Consider the following 22,864-nt stretch of genomic DNA (forward strand, 5'->3'; position numbering starts at 1 on the left):
CATTTATCAGATATGAAAAGGGGTTTTCATTAGTAGAGGAAGGGACTCTTATAAGAAGGATAAAGAGCATTTATTACAAATGAAAAGGGGCACTTGTCAAAATAAAAGTGCACTCATCAGAGGTAAAAAAGAGCCCTTATTAGGAGGGGCAGGGGCACTTGTCAAAGTAAAACGAGCATCTCCCAGATTTGAATAGGGGCAATTATCGGAGGTACAGGGGGCACTTATCTGAAGTGAAAAGGAGTGACTTCTCGCACCTGAAAAGGGCTATTTACCAGAGATAAAATGGGGCTCTTAGGAGAATAAAAAGGGACACTTTTCATAAGTAAAAAGGGGGCATTTGTGAGAAGGGAAAGGAGCTCTTTTTTATAAAATGGGAGCAGTCCTAAAAAGAAAAGAGGCACATGTAAAAAAGGTGCGCTAATCATGTGAGTTAAAAAGGGGTAGTTATTGAAAGGGGAAGGGGCACTTCTTACGGAGGAAGAAAGGCACTTGTTAAAGTAAAAGGTGTACCTCTCAGATTTTAATAGGGCAATTTTATTTTAAACATTAGTTCAACAACATTTATTTTTCGATCAAGCTCCTCTAGATTCTTGATTATGCAGTATTTTTTAGGTTCATCATAATGATGACGAATATTAATGACGTTGCACGCTGTTTGATGTTATGTTATGTGTGAGATGAATTAGTGAATATGTCGTTGTGCAGGTGATAAGACTTTTCTCAATGATGCTGTTAATTGTTCTTTTACAAAGTAAATCACATTCGTAATTTAACGGTCGTCACACTTAAGATTTATTAGCTTTTCAAAACCCCGCTCGGCACATTATACATTGAAAGAAAAGAAAAATCGCCGAGTGCGTACAATTCGAAAATGAGTATATTTTATTAACGAATACCAGACTTCTTAACGATGCATTTACTACATTTGTTAGGGAATTTGTCGATTGCTTTTTTCCAGCCAATTTAAATTTAACTTCAAGCGTAATTTGTTATAATTTTCGTTTATTTCTCAAAACAGAACGTAAATGAATAATTTCAATGAATCATTTCTCGACTGACTGAGTTTCCAACAAAAAAAGAAGATTTCTTAAAAATGTTTTCACTTATTCAAACATATATATAGAATGTATTGTTTTGTCTTTCTTTCTTTGAAGAATATAATCTCGGGGTGGTCTAGGTGATACACGTCGCTGTTCTTACGAAGGCTGGATGATGAGGCTATACCTGGATGGCGCTTTGGTTGGTGCTGTGATTGGATAGCGGGTCGGAGTTTGCTTTATTTTGAGCATGGCGCGAGAAAAATAGTCTTTCTCATGGCGTCAAAATAACATATGCGACGCATGAGTGGTACGGAAAAGAAAGACGCAGGCGGCGGGGATGGGAGGGGGGGGGGGGAGCAAGTAATACTATTCTCTGTCAATCACCCCGCCCCAAAACCCAAGATAAAACGTCATCTTATTTCCAGGTTCCTTTGGAGGTCCCATGCTGCCAGTGGCACAATTAGAAGGTCCAATTAAGGACTCATTTTCTTTAGGGAGCGAGAGAGCGAGAGAGAGAGAGAGAGAGAGATATTATCTCATATAAATGTATGCTTTGAAATAAAACCAAGTATCATTTTTCGGAATTACAAACATTCGGAAAAACAAACCCTATTTCATGAATGGAAATATGTGGATATAATTGGAATAATGAACCCATTTAATTTTCGGAAATACAATCCTCCAGATAACCGAATCTTCTGAACACCGCAACAACTATGAACCCTATAACATTTTTGGCATTATGCCCCCCCCCCCCCCCCCCGCATGAAAAAAATGGTGTTTCGGAATGACCACCAACGAGTGAATGAATTTATTACCATTTCTGAAAGAACATAATTACAGGGTATAACAAATAAAACTTCATTATGGTAATGGGAGACCGCTGAATTGCCGAATTGGCTTGGTTCTCTTGTCCTTCGTTCTCGTAGTCGATGCCATCATTACGATCATGACTTCTGCCTGGTTTCTTGATAGGAATCAGGATTTCATTACGATGAGGCTGAGGCCGCCGTGATGAGTCATACGCTGTAACAAACATACAATAAATAAATACATTTGTTATAAGTTTCTTAACCTAGGGAAACATCATCAGCTTCACGCGCTGTTCCCCCTCAGGGCCCTTCAATTTGTCTATTATTACCCCGGCGATTGCCAGGTAACCATGCATTTACACCGGTTTGGAGAGTTGAAAACGTAGATCTATGTCGGTCAAATGACGTTAGTGCCGGCATACTGAGTTTAGAACCCTCAACCCTTGGATTGAGATTCAAGTGAAAAAATAATTGTACCACGACACCGTTACAATTTAATGATGATGATGATGAAGATGAAGACAATAATAGTAATAATAATGATAAAACTAGAATTTAATTCGTCACGAAGACGAATAAGGTGGTCTGTCTAAGTCTTATGATAGATTTGAGAATGGGACAAGTTATATAGACATGTAAACAATGATGATCATGATGAACATGGTGATGATCATGATAGTAAAGGTGATGATGATGATAATGATAATGTTATATGACGATAAAAACGATAATGTTAATGATGATGATGAGCATAAGCATAATCCTGAAAACTGATTTTAAAAAATGAGGAAATATTAGATAGCAAATAGTCTCAGCTACAACATACTAAAATTTGTGAGAAAACTGTTGAATAACAACCGAGATACTGGTCAAAACACCTTGTCATGCAGATTCATGTTTTGAAAAAAGTGACCTCCCATAGACATAACACGCAAATATGACAAATTATGCATTGTCACCTTTAATCGAATATTTAACTATGATGACGTCATCTAAATGAAAAATAAATGACATATTACTGATAGAGAATTATCTCAGCTACAACATATCAAAATCTGGGAGAAGATCGATCACCGATTAGTGAGATAATCTCAATTAAACAAAGACAAAAATGACGTCATCAAAAAAATACATTTTGTTGAGTTTAAATGCCAATATGATGACTTTATTTCACTTTGTACGAGTCAGGGTGGTATGAAATCATATCTCCAACTCATGCTTTTTCTAACCATGATATAAAAAATGGGGGTCAACGGACTATCTGAAGAGCTATTTTGATTTTTAAATTGGCATGTTTTTGATCAAATTTGCATTATATTTCCCATAGCAGCACGCGCGGATTGTGAACTTTGACGCGCGCTCACGGCCTTATGAAAGGTCAAGAGTGACTGAAATTAATGTAAATTGTCATTTACGGTAAGAGGAATCTAAATCATGTAAACAATTTGAATTTGACCTTTTCCGCGCGTTATGAGCGCGCGCAACGCGCCCGGTGACACGTACGGACGGAAAATTTTGAAATGCTTAAAATGACCTGATTCATACTCTCGTTTAATAGTTAAGTGATTTTGAGCATTTTAAAATTTTGACGCGCGCGTACGTGAGCGTCATGACCTTTATGTGACCTTTGATGATATGACTTGTTGACCCTTGACCTGAAGTATATGTGATATGAATATGAATGACCTTTGCTTAGGCATCATGAAGATATGATGGATAACGTGATTTCACAAAATGGCGCCTGGATGACGTCACGATGACCTGATGACCTTGAAAAGGTTACTGTCACGTCTCATGACAATGACCTATGACTGTGTCAAAATTGAAAGAAATTAACACAACCGATCTTGAGTTAACCGATGAACAAAAAACGGGGAGAAATAAAAATAAATAATAATAAATAAACTAGATTTGTAATACTTGTTTGGAACAAGTATAGGTGGGCTGATCCAACAAAAAATTGAGACAAAATAAAGGGTACATTTGAAATAGCTTTTTGTCTCAGCTACAACATATTCGGAGTTCAGCGTAAATGAAGCTAAAACGACGTAGATATTGCTCGCGAAAGACGGGAATGTAGAATCAAGTTTTGAAAAAAAGTCATGTCCCATAGAGAATACACGCTAAATGTGAAAAATTGACATGCCTCCTTTAATCGCAAAAATACGCCATGATGCCTTTGTCAAAATAAAGAATAATTAGAACTGCATCTGTAGAAAATTGTCTCAGCTAGAACGTATCAAAATTTGGAAGAAAATCGATCAATATTTACAGAGATACAATCAATTTTCTATAAATATGCTGACGTCATAATATGCAAATTGGAATTTTGAGTTCGGAGGCCATTATGATGACGTCATGAGTTAATTGAGGATCAAATGAGACATGAACAAATATCTCCGAATCATACTCTATTAAAATATGAAAAAAATTGGCGTCACCTTGCATTCTAAAGAGCTACAATGTATTTTGTATAGGCATGTTTTTGCCCATATATGCTATGTATTACAAGAGCTCGCGCGCACGGAAATTTTGTTTAACGGTCGATCATTCCGTTTTTAATAGTCATAAAGAAACAACCATGGCATCTATTTGTTTGTAAAAATATGTAGAATATTATGAAGAAAAAAAAATGGCGATTCTATGTTGTGTAATAGTTTTACGCGCGAAAACGCGCGCGCATGTGCGTGTGCGCGATTTTTTATAAAATGCTTAAAATGGCCTCAAACGTATGCAAAATGATTTTGAGACGATTTTGAGCATTTTAAAATTTTGCGCGCGCATTGACGCGCGGACGTACGCGCACGCGCGCGTTCTTTGACCTGAAATTGACCGGACGGATATTGACCTTGATCATGATAAATATGAATGAGAAATAACTTTTGGTTATGAAGATATGATCATAAGTTGATTTTCGTAAAATTTTACAAAATGGCGCCTAGATGACGTCATCAGTAATGTTTAATGTTGAAAACGTTATTGTGCTTTGTACATATGCCTATACATATGTGTGCTAAATTTCAAGGCTTTTGATTGAGCCATTTTCAAGTTATCCTGCCAACAAAAAAGTGGTTAGAAATAAGAAAAATAAATAATAAATAAATAAATAAATAAAGGCAATTCTAACGAAATTATAAGGTGGTCTGTACGTTATACAGCCCACCTGATAACTAGAAATTTAATTCGTCATTGGGACGAATTAGGTGGTCTGTCTTCAAGTCTTATGAGAGATTATAATATTTACTATATTGAGAAAGGGAGAAGTTATATAGACATGTAAACAATGATGATCATCATGATGATCATGATGATGATGATCTTGATAGTAATGGGGATGACGATGATGATGATCATGATGATCATGATGATGTTGATGATTATCATCAACAGACCACGATGACATCAGACTGAACAAAATTAGAGAACATTTAGATAGCGTATAGTCTCAGCTACAACATACTCAAAAATCAACACAAATCAAGCAGAAATAACAGCGATATTGCTCGCAAAAGACAAGAATGTAGAATCCAGATTTGAGAAAAAGTCATCTCCCATAAGGATTACACGCCAAAAGTAATGGATCTAGTGATAATAGGGTAATAATAAAGTAAATATGGTTGTTTATTACATTATTTGCAATTGTACGTGTTTTAATATTCAAAGGAGATGGTAGAGTGAAAGGTCAAAAAGAAAAAAAGTGAAGAAAAAAAATTGTTGGAGACGCCCGGACTCGAACCAGGGACCTCGAGGTCGGAAGTCAAGTGCGTTACCGATATACCAAAACATTTCCCATAGAGATTACACGTAAACGGAAAATGGAATTATCAAATCCCACTTTGTATGTGAGATATGAGCATGATCCCGGCATCTGATCGAGAAATAAAGGGCACACTTGTGATAGCTTATTGTCTCATCTACAACACACTCAAAGCTCAGCGTAAACAAAGATAAAACGACGGAGATATGGCTCGCGAAAGACGAGAATGTAGAATCCAGTTTTGAGAAAAAGTCATGTCCCTCAGAGAATACACGCAAAATGTGAAAAATTGACATGCCTCCTTTAATCGCAAAAATACGCCTTGATACCATTGTCAAAATGAAATATCGTGATGACTGCATTTGTAGAGAATATTCTCAGGTAGAACATATCAAAATTTGAAAGAAAATTGATCAATATTTACAGAGATACAATACATTTTCCAAAAATCTGCTGACGTCATAATATGCAAATTGAAATTTTGAGTTCGGAGGCCATGATGATGACGTCATGAGTTAATTGAGGGTCAAATGACACATGAAATCATATCTCCAATTCATGCTTTTTCTAACCATGATATAAAAGTTGGGGTCAATTGACTATCTGAAGAGCTATTACGATTTTTAAAATGGCATGTTTTTGATCAAATTTGCATTATATTGCCCATAGCAGCACGCGCGGATTTTGAACTTTGACGCGCGATCACGGCCTTATGAAAGGTCAAGAGTGACTGAAATTAATGTAAATTGTCATTTACGGTAAGAGGAATCTAAATCATGTAAACAATTTGAATTTGACCTTTTCCGCGCGTTATGAGCGCGCGCAACGCGCGCGGTGACACTTACGGACGGAAAATTTTGAAATGCTTAAAATGACCTGATTCGTACTCTCCTTTAATATTTAAGTGATTTTGAGCATTTTAAAATTTTGACGCGCGCGTACGTGCGCGTCATGACCTTTATGTGACCTTTGATGACATTACTTGTTGACCCTTGACCTGAAGTATATGTGATATGAATATGAATGACCTTTGCTTATGCATCATGAAGATATGATGGATAACGTGATTTCACAAAATGGCGCCTGGATGACGTCACGATGACCTGATGACCTTGAAAAGGTTACTGTCACGTCTCATGACAATGACCTATGACTGTGTCAAAATTAAAAGAAATTGACACAACCGATCTTGAGTTAACCGATGAACAAAAAACGGGGAGAAATAAAAATAAATAATAATAATAATAAATAAATAAAGAAAGAAAATTCTGACGAAAACAATAGGTGATCTGTCGAAAACGACAGACCACCTAATAAATAAATAAAGAAAGAAAATTCTGACGAAAACAATAGGTGATCTGTTTTCAACAGACCACCTAATAATAACGGTAACAATAATTATAATAATGATAATAATAATAATAATAATAATAAGAGTAATACAAGCAAAATAACACTTTATCATCAACGTCATCATCATCATCAACAGTAATAAACAATAATAATATTATTGTTGTTTGTCGCCCTGAGAGGATGGTTGCCGTGAACGTTTTCCTAAGTGGATGATTGCCAGAGGTACTACATACTACTCACTTGCAACAAGGAAAGCGTCGTCATCGAATCGAATGCCCTGGTCGTCGAGGTATTCAGAAAGCTGTTTGTATTTCGCTGTTACATTGTGATTGACCGGTCGCCCACCGAAGGTGATGCCGTAGAACTCCCGGGGATCTTCCATGTGCACTAGCTCCACCCCAGAGTCCTAAACAAAAATGAAATCCACAATATCGATTAATTCTACTGAAGAAAATATCTTTATACCAAGTCATTTTGTAATTCAATCTTTCAAAGAGATCAATGGGTTTGATACATTTCCCGCTGATTATTATGTTTTCAAACTGAAGTTTAGGATTTGTTTAAGGGTTGGGGGAAGTGGGATGGTCGAAACATGCCCCCATTGTCTCGGCCTTATTCAAAATCATGTCAACTAGACCCCGTGCCTACTTGGTTGATGAAATGGTGTTTAGATGAGCTCCTGCTCATAGTACCTGCAGCATACGAGAAATCTCACGTGATTCCACTTCTGAAGAAGAAGGCATTACAGGCCAATATCCAACTTGATGTTCATTTCAAAGGTCCTCGAAAGGATTGTCACAGCTCAACTTCGTGCATACCTGGAGACGAATGACCTGTTCCCGTATATGCAGTCTGCGTACAGACAGTTCCATTCAACAGAGACTACACTCATCAAAGTCTACAATTTGATCTGCTTCTGGTGGTCGATAAAGGGCTAGAGGCTGTTTTGGTTTTGCTTGATTTCTAAGCTGGTTTTGAAACGATCGAAGGAAGATCTGACATAAATAAAATCAAGTATAACAATGAAACTGTTGAAAATTCCAAAGATATTGCGAACATTTTTAATAATTACTTTTCCTCAATCGGTAACAATCTCGCCGAAAATATCCCCCCATCAAACAAAAATTATACTGACTTTTTAGGCCCCGCTAATCCGAATTCTATTTTTTTCTTTCCGACAAATAGACAAGAAGTCCTTAATATCGTCTCTAATCTACAAAATAAAACAAGTTCTGGCTTCGATGGAATTAGTAATGTTATTTTGAAAGCCATTATTCCTTTTATTGTCGACCCATTAGTCCATATATTCAATTTATCATTACTGCATGGTGAATTTCGTGATTCCATGAAACTAGCAAAAATTATTCCCCTATTCAAAAAAGGTGATAAACTTGAAATCGGTAATTACAGGCCAATCTCCTTGTTATCTTCATTTTCCAAAATCTTGGAAAAAATAGTATTTACTCGAATGATTGCTTTCCTGAAGAAATATGATATTTTATCCAACTTTCAGTTTGGTTTCAGGGAAAAACATAGTACTGTTCATGCTTTAATGTCTTTTGTTGAAAAAATTGCCTATTCAATTGACTCGTCTTCTCACACAGTTGGTATTTTCCTGGACTTCTCCAAGGCCTTTGATACGATAAATCACGAAATTTTACTTTACAAACTCGCCAATATTGGTGTCCGTGGAAAGGCCTTGGAGTGGTTCAGGAGCTACCTTTCTAACAGAAGACAATTTGTGTTTTTAAATGAGCAGGCATCTGATTTTAAAAAATATTACTTGTGGTGTTCCGCAAGGGAGTCTTTTAGGCCCGCTATTGTTTATTATTTATCTAAATGATTTTCATAAATCACCCAATGCTATGTCATTCATTTTATTTGCTGATGATACTAATTTATTTTTTTCACACAGTGATCCAAATATTATTGTTGATGTAATTAACGCAGAGTTGCGAAAAATATTAGAATGGATTAGAGCTAATAAATTGTCATTGAATCTCTTGAAGACGAACTACATATTGTTCAGTAACTCCTTAACATCATTACCCACTGATATTATTCTTGACAACACCCCTCTTGAGCAAGTTTCTCATACAAAATTTTTAGGTGTTGTGGTTGATAGTAAACTATCCTGGAAACTCCACGTTGAAAATATTTGTAAAACTATATCTCGCAATGTTGGTATCATTAACAGACTTAAATCACACCTTACACAACGATCTTTGCTTATGCTTTATTCTTCTCTTATTTTACCATACTTAAATTATGGACTTCTGCTTTGGGGAAACACGTACCAAACATTGGTGGAAAAAGTTGTATTACTACAAAAGAAAGTCATTCGTATCATATGTAATGCTCCTTTTCTTGCCCATACGGATCCGCTGTTCCTTGAACATAATATCCTAAAAATTAACGATCTATACTTATTACATCTAGGTGAATTTATGTATAAATTCAATTCTGGTACTCTTCCATTTGCGTTTCACGATATGTTTAAACAAAATCGTACATTTCATAAATATCCCACAAGACAGTCAGAAGAATTTCATTTACCTTTTTTGAGAACATTTTTTGCACAAAAAACATTCATCTTTGAAGGCCCTAAATTTTGGAATACTTTGCGTGTTGATTTGAAAAACTCCCCTTCTCTCTCAGTCTTTAAAAGAAATCTAAAGAAATCTTTACTGGCCCCGTACAAAACCTAGCTCCTTGTTATATTGCCTGTGTATATTATATGCAGGAATGTTCATGGTTATTACTATTGTCATTATTTTAATTATGATCATTATTGTTGAGATTGTATTATGTTCTCCAGAGAACTCGTCACCACTCGTTTACCAAGTACTTCCTCTCATTGAACTGTTCTTCTTTTTTTGAAAATTTGATCTTGCGCGCAACCTTTATTCTGTTTGTTATCACCTTTCATCTATTTCTGTAGTCCACATGCAAACCTTTTCTCTTTACTGTATCCCTTCTCCTCTCACACTCTCCTTGTTTTCTTTGTACATTGTTCGTGTTATGCGTATTGTTTTGTTTCTCCTTTTGTGTCCTCTCTGTTGGCAATTATCCTTATTTTACTCATGTAACTTACTATTATTGAATACTACCACCCGAGGGGTCCACGATTTACAAGCATCGCTTCACAGTGGACCTCTCCGTTTCCAGCTTAACATTAATAAATTATTTTAAGCAGCAATATTTCTTGATATTCAAATATGTAATTCTGTTAAATTCATATTTTGTATTGCATGGTTACTACTTTGATTGTTTATTTTAATGATATTTCTATGAATACTGTATTCTTTTGCTGGAAATGAGAAAAAATAAAATTGAATTGAATTGAAAACTGATGTATGGTCGGCGTCATGATTATGGATTTGATGGAAAGGTACTGCAGTGGCGTGTTTCGTACCGGGAGGACCGTAATTAGGTTATTGTTGTCAACAGAGTTCCTTCTAAAGCATTCCGACTCCCCCTGGGGTGTTCCCCAAGGATCCGTTCTAGGACCTCTGCTCTTTTCGCTGTACACAGGTCTGCTCAGTGAGGTCATCCATGCTCATGATGGCGTCATGCATATGATGTATGCCGACGATACGCAACTGTACATAGTGCTCAAGCAAAATGATGCTCGCATCCACACCCGCTATGGCGATCGTGCCTTTTCTGTTTGTGCCCCCAACTTTGGAACAAACTTCCCCATTAAAATACGCGAGTCTCCAACGTGAGAAACCTTCAAGAGTAAAATTAAGACTTATCTGTTCAATATGTAATGTAATGATATTTCGTTTGTTAATTTATAAAGCGTGAATATGATAGCCTTGTCTACAGAAAGACTAACGGAGTAAGGATGCCAGAAACCTGTTATAACGCCTTCGATGATTAGTATAAAATATATAGGAGTGGGGTCGCATGGGGGGGGGGGGGGTCGACACCACTCGGATGTTTACCCAATAAAAGCTTTTCTCAGCCACTATTAAACGTGGACTTCCCTTCCACGACCGACAGCTCGTGTGTAAAGCACTGTACCCTGAACCTACCGCCATGAGGAATTCTCAATAAAAAAAAAGCTCCCTTCATCGACGAGATATGAATTGGCAAACTAAAGTATGTTCTAGTGCCTATAAGATGGTTGATCACATCATTAGGTAATTCAACCAAATCTGGTGTCAGCGAATTATGATGCAATACACACGGACACTGCCTACTTTGTTGTCTATGTGGCTTTAAATTTCGTACCTTTGATGGGGGTGGGGCGGTTGCCTGCGAAACTGCAGGAATGTAGAAGAGAAGCGCGTAGATTTCGTCACAGCAAGGGAAGGATTCTAATTGGTCGGGACAGAAAGATGGCGCGGCCTTGTTTTCCGAGACTTCCATCATGATTGGTGTTGTCCGGTTAATCCTGTTGTCTAGTAAAACAATTTGACGTAAAGAAAGGTTTAGTAGAATAAGACGAAGTAGGCCTAATTCAAGATTTAGGTTAGCAAGTTTCAAAGTTATTACACCCCTCCTTCTTTGGTTTTAAACAGTTTATATCCGTGTTTCCATATGAATATGTCATTGTACATTTGCTACTGTGTATTATCTATTTGTGTATATTATTTTCCATTGTATATTGTTCATGTGCCTATGTAATGCCAACAACTGAATTTCCAAATGGACCAATAAAATTAATCTGAATCTGAATCTGAATTATAACAACTGAAAAATATACGGAATATTACACTGCCAAAAAGAAAGGCAAATTGAAGTTTCATTTTAGGAGGTGGAAGATTGAAATATAATCTGCCATCTTCACCTTCCTCCCCATGTCAAAGGAGTGATTTAAAAGTATATTCATGCTAATTTTTTTAAGGGGGGAGGGGAGTCCATTTTTCTTGTTTGTTTGTTTCTGTTCGAAATAATAATTGATCAATGATAAGCTAGATCTACATTGGAAAGAAAGCGTGTTGTTTTTGGCGTAAAAGATAATACAATTGGATTGAATTCATTCACTTCCATAAAATCCCCCCTAAAAGTAAAAGCTTACCTTATTCAACATAACGTTTTCATCTAAAATCAAATGTTGGATAAACCCTCTGATAAATTGGGTAATTCCGTAATTAGTGTTTTATGCTTTTTTCGGAATTATGACAGAAAGTACAAAGGTTTGATTCTCAAAGCTTACCCACAAAGTAATTATGGATGTCTATGTAGACTAAACCTAATGCATCAGTTCGGTTGCAGGTTGGAGCGACCTTACGCACCCAAACTCCTGGTTCGATCCGCCGCTTCCACATATCTAGACCATAATCTTCCAATTCAGTATAGACGGGGCACTCTGACCCTGGAGGGGGGGGGGGGTGTAAACCAGTGGTATGGAAATGTTAGTAGAGTCAAACAGTGGTGTATATGGATGGATGGATAAATAGATAGATTTATGACTAAATAATCAAGTCAACACACCGCTCAATGAATAAATAGTTTAGCCTATATATTGATATATAGATAGAAAAATAAATAGATAATAGATTAAAGACACATATTAAATAGATTGATATATATGAACAAATTAATAAATAAATCAATGCATACATAGACAACTAAATGCACAAAATGAATATCTACAAATAAATGAATATAATTATTGAAAGACTCACGTGCACATTGGTGAATTCCATTAGGAGGCTCAGGGGTTGGGGTCGGGACTGCGGCAGTCAACGCAGCGATGAAAGTGAGGAGACAAACTGCCAACATGATTAACGATTCTGTGTTAAGAAAATAGATATTTAAACAAGTTCTCAAACACGAATACGGTAATGTTTTTCGAAAAAGCAACATGAGTAGATAAGGCAACTTTAATCGTTACATGTCGTTTTTCTGAGGGGTCGTAATTCCGAAGGTCGTTACTCCGAAGGTCCAAATTTCCGAAGGTTCGTATTTCACAAAATAAAAGAGGGTTCATAATTCCGAAGGTTATAATTTCCGAAAATGAAATAGGGTTCGTAATTCCGAAAATGAAATAGGGTTCGTAATTCCGAAAATGAAATAGGGTTCGTAATTCCGAAAATGAAAAGGGCTCATAATTTCAAAAATGAAATAGAGTTAATAATTTCGAAAATGAAAAAGGATCCATAATTCCGTAAAAGTAAAAATCTTTGGGTGACCGGTTTTACCATACTCATTTTCCCTGTAGACTTTATTGTTTTAAAAACCGTTAGGAAAGCAAAAAATGCAATTTCGATTTCCAATCACAGATTTGGTTTTATTTTATTTTATTTATTTATTTCTGTTTGATTTTCTTTTTCTTTTGCATTTATACAAATATATAATAAACAAACATTGCTAATTTACACATGACAAAATAATATATGTAGAATAAAGTAAGGCTGGCTGTAACTAATCGAAAACATCAAACAGGAGGGTTGACAAAGTAAGCAAAGCTTGATAGTATGACTACCCTCAAAGGATACATAATAATACAAATATGGAGGGAAAAAATATTTGTAAAAGGGGAAAAAGACAGAAAAAGAAGAAAAAGAAAATGGGAATGCACATCAAGATTCACAGATGTACGTGGTAGTTGGATTTCAATTTGTTATAGAAAGATAAAAAAGAAGATGCAAATTTGAATATTGAGTGGCCAACTTGGGATATAATTGAATGAGAAGACTCGCGAGGTTCGGACAATATGAATGTGAATGTGAGATTAGCCAGTTGGTTTTAAACCTGGGCCTGCGAGTCTGAGCCTTGAAATGTTTGTATACAAGAAAATGTTTATTCAGTACCCCAAGTAGGCCACTCTTTATTCATACCAGGTCATGGAAGGTTATGATCAACGTTTCAATGAATGGAAGCAAACAAAAGTAAAGAGTACTGAAAATTATCGAGTTTTGTAACGACGGGTAAACGAGGAGAACTTATTTTTGTGGTGGATTTAAAGATAATGAGCACTAAGAAACCTTTTCACCGCTCTTTTAAAGGAAAGCATTGTATTCATAATTTTTATTTCAGGGGGTAGTGCATTCCAGGTATCAGGGCCAGAATATCTAATTGAGTTTTGAGCTAATTAGGCTGTTTTGGTGTTAAATAGGTGATAGTCATTGGAATGCCTGGGTGGGTAGGAATGAAAATGAAAATTATGTTGGAATAAAATGGCTAGTGATGGGGGAAGAATGCCGGATTTAAGCCGAAACATGAACAGAGATGTTTGCATGTAGTGTATATCACTTATTTTTTTTAGAGTTTTTAATGTGGCAAATAAAGGGTCAGTGTGGTCGCGATAACCTGCATCGGTAAAAACTCGAATTGCTTTTTTCTGTAACATTAATATACGATTAGTATTCCACTTATGAGTAGCCCATATGATATTGCAGTAAGAAGTATACGGTAAAACCAGTGTATTATATAGCATACTAAACATCTTCTCTTTTCTTATCATTTGCTAGGCCGTGACAAATCATTGAAATAAAAATAATGTCATCCTGTATCAGAGAAGAGTACCGAAGCGAAAAAAGGCGACGAACTACCTGTGGAAGATTTTTCAATATAAGGACAAACACAGAAAACGAAACTCAATCATCGAATATAAAGGTGGGCTCGCACTGCGATCTCAAATAACGACACATCCGACAAGCCACGTTCAACAGCATTGCGGCCGAAACAGCAAACAATAAATCCTCTCAAGATCCTCTGAAAAACGAGTCCAATATTTACATTATTTACACTCGCGAAAGGACCGCCTTCGGTGGCCTTTCGCGCGCTTTGTTTGAGCGATATAAGATGTTGAAAGGACGTACTGAGGGTTGAGACATTGGTGGAGTGGAAAAACAAAACAAAAGATGTTGGTGAATGTAGTATCCTAAACAGTTCAGTTCAGTTTTATTTAAAAAAAACATGACATAGCAATTATGACGAACAAACATGATCCAAACTTTGAGACCCTAAAAAGCTATGCTTGTGAGTGGGGCCCCTGGGAAGGATGGACCTCTAAATCCCGGCGGATTGGCAAAGAGACCACACAGTTAAAATTTTTGTGAACAAGTTGTTTAAAAGTATAAACAACTCTTGATTAACGGGTGACCTGATCTAAGAGTTGTTTAAAATGTTAAGCAACTCGAGTTGTTTAAAGTTTAAACACTTAGTTGATCAACATTTTGAACAACTTGTTTAAAATCACAATTTAAACAACCGGTGTTGTTTAAAGACGGTTGTTTAAAACGGAGCTGTTGTTCAGTGGAGGTTGTTTACACCAACTGGGTTGTTTAAAGAAAGTTGTTTAAAAAGGAGCTGTTGTTCAGTGGGGGTTGTTTACACCAACTGGGTTGTTTAAAGAAAGTTGTTTAAAAAGTAGCTGTTGTTCAGTGGGGGTTGTTTACACCAACTGGGTTGCTTAAAGAAAGTTGTTTAAAATGGAGCTGTTGTTCAGTTGGGGTTGTTTAAACCAACTGGGTTGTTTAAAGAAAGTTGTTTAAAAAGGAGCTGTTGTTCAGTGGGGGTTGTTTACAACAAAAGGGTTGTATAATGGGGTATGATTTGGGTTTGATACTCTGAATAAGTGCACCACTACTTCTGGGTCTCTATATAGGTATATGAAGACTAGGGTAATTCTGCAATTCACGAATTAGCGCCAAAACAGTGCCCATTTTGCATGAGCGCGCATGCACGCACGTATAAACTGCATATATAGGGATGCATGCAATCTCTATGGCAAGGAATTTAGCACACGTTATAACCGAGTGCGCGATCAGTGCCGCACTGCATGACGCGACGATTTTAAGTCTACCTATATTCTGACATTTGCGTACAGATACCGAAAATTTTAACTGAACTTACGCTATAAGTTAAAAACTTCAAATTGGTTAATAGAAAAGTGATTTCAATTAAGCCATTGAATCCCCAGTCACTTAGAAGCGTGTCGGTAGCTTGGTCGGCCATGATGTGTGTTGTGTTGTGGGTTGGAAAGTAATAACTATTAAGCTAAATAAATGTAAGTATAGAGACGAACAAAATGGAGCCTGCAGAAACACGTGTGGTTGCTTTGGTAGTTTAATCCAGACTCAATGTCCATGTGCTTTTACATATGTATCAATCTGTGTAGTCAACAGAAGACCCTTGCATACACTTGCATTGTGTGTATGCATCTAATATGAATAACAATGAGCTGTGCCTTAACAGCTGCACTGCATTTCTAAGTGGCATGTCAATTTCAATTGCATGTTAGTTTCAAGGAACCTGTTTCTAAACATAACAATGTGCGATAAAGCCTTTAGCCAACACGCACTTTACTGGCACGAGACACATGACGTCATATGTAAACAACACTGTCTAAAAGCTCTCGTATAGTAAATATAGCAGTCATTAAATTTTAAACAACGAATGTTTAACAAAATTACTTCTGTTTCGAGCAACATTGTTTACAATTTGATCAACTGTTGTTTAAGATAGTGTACAACTGTAAGTGAACATCACTTTTTTAAACAGCGTTTTTACTGTGCAACGTGTTTCAAGGATCTGCGCTATTAAAGGTAATACAAAGTTTTGGGAAGTTTTGAAAATTGGCTGGATAGTGATTATTTACAATTTTGATATATTTGGATGCCCCTGTGGATGTATTATAAACACAAGAAAATTAAGCCCCTAAAACATTTCTGCTTTTGAGAAAGATTGAATAAAAAAAATTACCGGTGCTCAGGTAATTTTGTTGATAAATTGTTGATAAATTTCAAATAGCGCCTACGGCCGTACAATGGTAGCTGCGACCATGAAATTCTCAGAATATGTAGTTGTGATACATAATTTTCAAACGGGAATAGCTAATCGGCCGATTATAGTCAAGAAACATTGTTGTATAGCTTAATTGATATCTTGACCTTGAGAGGGAGCTATACAACATAAAGAGTTTATTATTTACAATTTCATAAATTGAGACTCGATTTCAACCGCGACAACGATCACTGAATATTTTAGGATCGCATATGCTTCCAATATGTTCATTTGAACCGAATTGATGACCCCATACCAAAATGGTGTATTAACTTTAAATACATGAAAGATAGTAGGATACGATCATGGAAACTATACAGTCTCACGCGCGCAGAGCCCCCCCCCCCCCCCCCCCCCCAAAAAAAAACAAAACAAAACAAAACAAAACAAAACAAAAAAACAAAACAAAACAAAACAAAACAAAACAAAACAAAACAAGCAGTTCATTTACAACAACAAAAAACATGGTAATGTACAAAACTGATTACAAGGAAATGGCAAGGTTATGTAACTTTAAAAACATATTTACGAGGAGAAAAAAGCATGATATAAAAAACATGATAAAAAACATCATAAAACAAAACATAATATTAAACAATAACTGATTACAAGGTTATTTAATTTAAAAAATATTTAGAAGGAAAATAAAGCTGAATCACTGACAACATCATGAACCCGCTCAACCCCCCCCCCCCCCCACCCCAGCCGTAAGTGGCTTTCATGCTGTTTTTTTTTTCAATAGTTTTTTATATTGATTCCAAACAATACAAATTAATCTTAGAAATAAAATACAGTTGTTTTTCATTGACATGAATTCAAAACATTTTCATTGGTAGATAGATTGTACAATTAATGAAAAAAAATGAAATCAGTTGTAACATAAAACAAATAACCCTATCCAACCAAACACACTACTACCCCCCCCCCCCCAATCATGCGACACACACACCACCCGACCACACTTCCACCACACACTGTTCCTAGCCTCCTCTGAATACCCCAAATTGGAGCGACAGACAAACAGAAACAATCTATTTAAAACATTTTTTTTAATCGTTTAAACGAGGCTGCAATAGCCACAATAGCCCAGTGTTAAAAGTTCATGAAAACTGCACTTGTTCCCACTTCTGTAAATGTAAGACCAATTTACCTGCCCTCCCTGCATTATTCTTTTCTTCTTCCCTGAATTCCAACAGTTCGTTTTGAAACTCCCCCAGAGACAATATTACGGACTTTCCCCTGCATCTATATATCCAATATTTCATTGCAAAATTAATTGTATTAAAAATCTTTATTCTTGGGGAATTACCGGACAACCCTAAATGAATATCTATTCAGACGATAGACCTTAATTCCCTTAGCTCAAACTTAGCTATTACATTTTGCCATAATCTTTGAACATGTACACACTCCCAGAACAAATGTAAATATTTTTCTATCTTTTGTTTACCAAATGAGCACAAGTTATCTACAACAAAACCGAATCTGAATAAATGTCTCTAGTATATATTGCTCCATGAAGCAGTTTATACTGAATTTCTCTTAGTCTGTTAACAAGAGTAACTTTCCTAGGCCTACTAAATATCTCCCTACATACGTCATTTGAAAAATCTAGAAATTTCCGTCCATCATGAATCTTCAAGACAAATAAATTTTGTAACTTCTCTATAAAATATTCATAAACTTTCCTCGATAATACATCTCTGAGGAGCTTCACAGTACTGTTAAACTGCATTAAAATACCATACTCTTTTACATCAACTAAACTCCAGTTATCCCTTTTTCCGCTTCTCAAAATAGCTTCCCCAATATTCCATACATCAACAATTTTGTTTCCTTTTAACCCCAAATGTTGAAAATGAGATATTGCACGCATGCCATTTTCAGCAAAAAATATCTTGAATTGAAATTATATTGCGTTGTCAGATATGAACGAGTATAGTGATGCAAATATTTGCGCCCAGTCTGCTACTGTCATCAAAAATCATTTTCTTTTTCAATAAGAAATCGTTATTGTTAAAAATAATTGAATTATTCTTTTCTTCAACATTCCTACAACCTTCTAACTCTTCCCATGCTTTGATCATTTCTAAACAGAACTTAGGTACTTTGAAACTTAATAACTTGGAATCATAGTTACACAAAAAAAATCTACCCCTGTACGCATCAAATTCATACACACACACACACACACGCACACGCACACACACACGCACACACACACACACACACTCACACACACACACACACACACACACACACACATACAGGCTGACTGGCTAATCCTTACTATAATATAATACATTAATAGTAAGTAATAACGGCAATCTATTTCAATCTATCTGACAGATATGATTTACACAAAAGTCTAAATCTAGTAAGAGTGGTACTGTCATTAATGCCTGCGGGTAACTGCATGGTTCCACTCTTTAATACATGTGATTCTGTCAAAATAAATATGAATTTGTTGATAGATATTAATTGGTATACGACTATTTGTTGATGTAATCGTGAAACCATGATTAAATTAAAAAGGAAGACAAATAGAGAAAAAACCTAATTGCTTTCGATACGTTTCATTTTAAAGTATTTTCGTTTTTGTTGAACTGCTTCTCATCATTAATCATGGTACTTAATTTTTCACGCACATTCAGCACCTAAGAAATACAGAACAACTAAATTTGCAATACAGTAGACTTTGCTTAATACAAAATTTAAGAGGACACTGATCAACTGATGTAACCAATTCTTATCCTGTCCCAGAAAATCAAAATATCTTTGTAACTTCACTAATTTTCACAACTGGGAATTTTCACAACTGTATTTTTCACATGATCAGATCAACGCGAACGAAAAAGTAGATTAACCAAATACATAGATACAGCGCAAACAATCACAGCTTTCGTGTTCGCTTTACATGTAGATGAAGGCACCAAGTACCAGTGAACGCAATGGTACTATGAAATTGTTGCTTATTTCAGTTATCGGTGAAAACGTTGCTGATACGAAATCCTGTAGACCAGCACAGACATTTTCTCTCGCGGAACCATTTAATATATATGCTGAAATATTTTATTATTCTCAATTTGAAGAGTGTACATTTGCTGTACAGCGCAAGTACCGATATCCGTTGCCATCCTCTTTCAGGAACTATTTGGAGTCTTTATTCTCATTTTGAGATTTCAAACAACTTATTTTAAAAATCCCAAACTTTAGAATAATCTGTAGTCTGAACGAATTACAAAACAATAAATAAATGACAAAGTAGAGTTAAACGAACAGTAAAATAAAGAGAGTTAGAGAGAGAGAGAAAGAGAGACGTGGTGCAGCATCCTAAGTTCAAGGGTTCAAGCAAGTACAAAAGGATAGTACACAGTTGTAATAAAAAGGCTTCTCTCGAGAAGTCTATTGATATTTACAAAGGGAGAAACCTGTTGAAGGAACATTGTATGTGCATGGTTTCTTATAAGATCTGCATCTGAATACATTCTTTAGCGTTGACGAGTCCTGCATGCACAAATAAACTGGAGGTACTACTATATTGGCCAAGAAAAGTCCATAGTACATATGTACATAGTACATAGTGATGTACACAAAATAAACAGCGTTTCTTCACGTCCAATAATGAGTAGGCTATATAAATACAGACGTATGTTCGATTTACACTTCTTCGTGTTAAATATGTTAGACAAGAAAAATCTTTATACAAGGAATAGTCTGCCTAGTTTCCGGACTGCTTTACTGTGTTATAACCACATTCTTTCCTTTCATTCTATACCAAAAAGAAAATAGTGGCTAATTCAATATTGGAGGAGAAGAGGGCAAAATGCAAAATATCATGATGTACGGCATATGCATGGCTTTTCTTCCGACATTTTGTCGGGTAAAAATAAATCAACAATAAACAACAAATCAAAGAGTAGAAATGTAATGAAAATTTGCTTCTGACAAAATACAAGAAGTGAAAAAAGAAAACGTATCGAAATCCGAACATCCTCTCAACATGTCATTTTCTCTACCCTTTTCTGTTTAATACTCGGTTTATCGGGTAAAAGGAAATTAATTTCAAATCGTTAAAAAGTAAGATCCACTGTCCATTTTCCATGTCATATATTCAGGTATTGCTGAAAGGTCCCCGAAAAAGCTAAGGAACATTACTTTAATGAATGCCAATGATATTGTACAACGTGATTCTATGAATAGTTGCATTTGAATAATGAAGCATTATGTAACAGTTCTTCAATGTATGTCTAGGTTCGTTTTACAGGCATTCGTGTTAATATCTTAGAAACCATCTCCACTCTCTCATTTCTATCATTGACAACAATTAAAAAGTATCGAAGTCACAACATCTTCTGAAAATGACAGTTTTAACACTCAAAGTTCAAAACCATTATTTTTTTATAAATATGCTCGGTCTTTGGGATGAAAGGAATTTAAGTTAAAAAAATCACGATCCCCTCTCCATTTCCCCAGTTTCCGAATATATCCAGGTATTTCCGAAAGGTCCCCAAACCAGCTTTGACACATTTTATACATAATAAAGGCCAATGAATTGTTCAACGTTGTTCTCTTAAAATTACATTTGAATGGATACAAATTATGTATCTGTTCCTCAAATAATTTCATGTTCGTTTGACACTTAGTCGTGTTAAATATCTTACACAGGCAAAATCGTTATACAAGGAATAATGTGCCCGGTTTACGAACTGTTTTACAGTGTCATGTCCTCATTTAAAAAATGTGTTTTTATATAGTTTTTTTTTTCAACAGGATAGTTTCATTTCAAGTCCATTTCTGGACCTGCTCTCCCAGAGAGCCCTGCATTCACTTAAAAACATGTACAATAAAAACATGAGTTCAAAACATACATACAAAGGTAAACATATACATGGCATATACAATAATTAAACTCAAATTGATATAGATAAGAGAAAGGAAAACAAAGAAATATTAAACATAGGCAACATAAAAACACACATTAACAATAAAAAGGAAACAAATACAACTATCAAATTGAGAAAACTAAATGAAATGTAATTAATAAATGTCAAATTAACGTGAAAAGATGTTTACAAGAGAAACTGAAAACTTTAGACATTACTTTGTTAAACTTTGCAGAGACTTACAGTTTTGATTACTACAGGGTATTTTATTGTATAATTTAGCCCCTGGAACCTGAAAGGTTTTCATTAAAAAATTTGTTTTACAATTTGGAATGAATAATGGACTGTTTAGAGCATAACGAGTAGAATATAATACCGGTCTTTTACTGACACATTGATTTAGATATGGTGGTGATAGGTCATTTATGATTTGAAAAATCAAGATGCATTTCTGATATTTTATTTTTTCCTCTACTGACTGCCATTTCAATTTACTCATTAAAACATTTCGGGGTGAAAAAATATTCGGCACGAATAACTTATTGTGCATAACTATTTTGTAATTTTTGCAACTTTGTTCGATTTTGTTTCGAAGTATTTCCCCATACTGAATTGCAGTAGTTTCAACGCGGTAATATAAGAGAATAGTATAATGTAAGCAGATTCTTACGGGAAATATAATGGCGTATACGTCTAATGCAGGCAATTGTATTCGATACTTTCTTTACAACTTCCCTTACATGTAGTGACTATGTTAGACATTTTTCTAATGTTACACCTAGATATTTTATATTTTCGACTGAGTTTTTAATTAGGGTTTTTTCGCATGTTAGAGGGTTAGTACAGTAAAAGGAATACAATACGCAACATTTCATACACACATTACGAATTTTGTTCACCAACCTTCAACAATGTTACCGAGTTACTTCGAAACAGTTGTTGAAAATTAAGAGGCTTTACTGGGTCCACAAAAAGTAACTTACCAATAAACTTTATTACTTTGTAGAGATTCTTAAACAGTCCTGCAAACGGCCACCCTATGTGCTGCTCAGTGTATGGAGTTATTGTCTGCCCGTATCAACAGCTGTGACTCCAAGATGAGGATACTAGTGGTTTTGAGATACCAAAAACACTGCTGAAAACAAGATCACGTGACAACCTACTCGGGTGTGACGTAGCCATGATCCCCGGGGGTCTCAGTCAAATATAAATACTGTAAGCAGGCGTGACAAAAACAACGCGTATAAAGGGGTGTTTTTTATAGATTGG

General features: G+C 35.6%; 1 protein-coding gene across 1 annotated transcript; it reads right to left on the reverse strand.

The window, feature by feature from the left end:
* Positions 1-1,790: 1,790 nt before the first annotated feature.
* Positions 1,791-22,707, reverse strand: LOC105442362. Its single transcript, XM_030998134.1, has 6 exons — positions 22,579-22,707; positions 12,605-12,712; positions 12,133-12,291; positions 11,205-11,374; positions 7,206-7,371; positions 1,791-2,069 (listed from the first exon to the last, which is right to left on the reverse strand). The coding sequence occupies exons 2-6, from the start codon at positions 12,699-12,701 to the stop codon at positions 1,858-1,860; spliced, it is 804 nt and encodes a 267-aa protein (XP_030853994.1). The 5' UTR covers positions 12,702-12,712; positions 22,579-22,707; the 3' UTR covers positions 1,791-1,857.
* Positions 22,708-22,864: the final 157 nt, after the last annotated feature.

Source organism: Strongylocentrotus purpuratus, unplaced genomic scaffold (assembly GCF_000002235.5).
Source record: "Strongylocentrotus purpuratus isolate Spur 01 unplaced genomic scaffold, Spur_5.0 spur5_scaffold_4, whole genome shotgun sequence".
Classification (NCBI taxonomy): Eukaryota; Metazoa; Echinodermata; class Echinoidea; order Camarodonta; family Strongylocentrotidae; genus Strongylocentrotus; species Strongylocentrotus purpuratus.

Excerpts from the sequence above, each read along its gene's own strand:
- LOC105442362 (XM_030998134.1), bottom strand. The coding sequence starts at position 12,701 with ATGTTGGCAGTTTGTCTCCTCACTTTCATCGCTGCGTTGACTGCCGCA. Across the intron at positions 11,375-12,132 it reads CATCCATAATTACTTTGTGG|ACAACAGGATTAACCGGACA; the intron begins GTAAGCTTTGAG and ends TTGTTTTACTAG. Across the intron at positions 2,070-7,205 it reads CGACGCTTTCCTTGTTGCAA|CGTATGACTCATCACGGCGG; the intron begins GTGAGTAGTATG and ends TGTTTGTTACAG.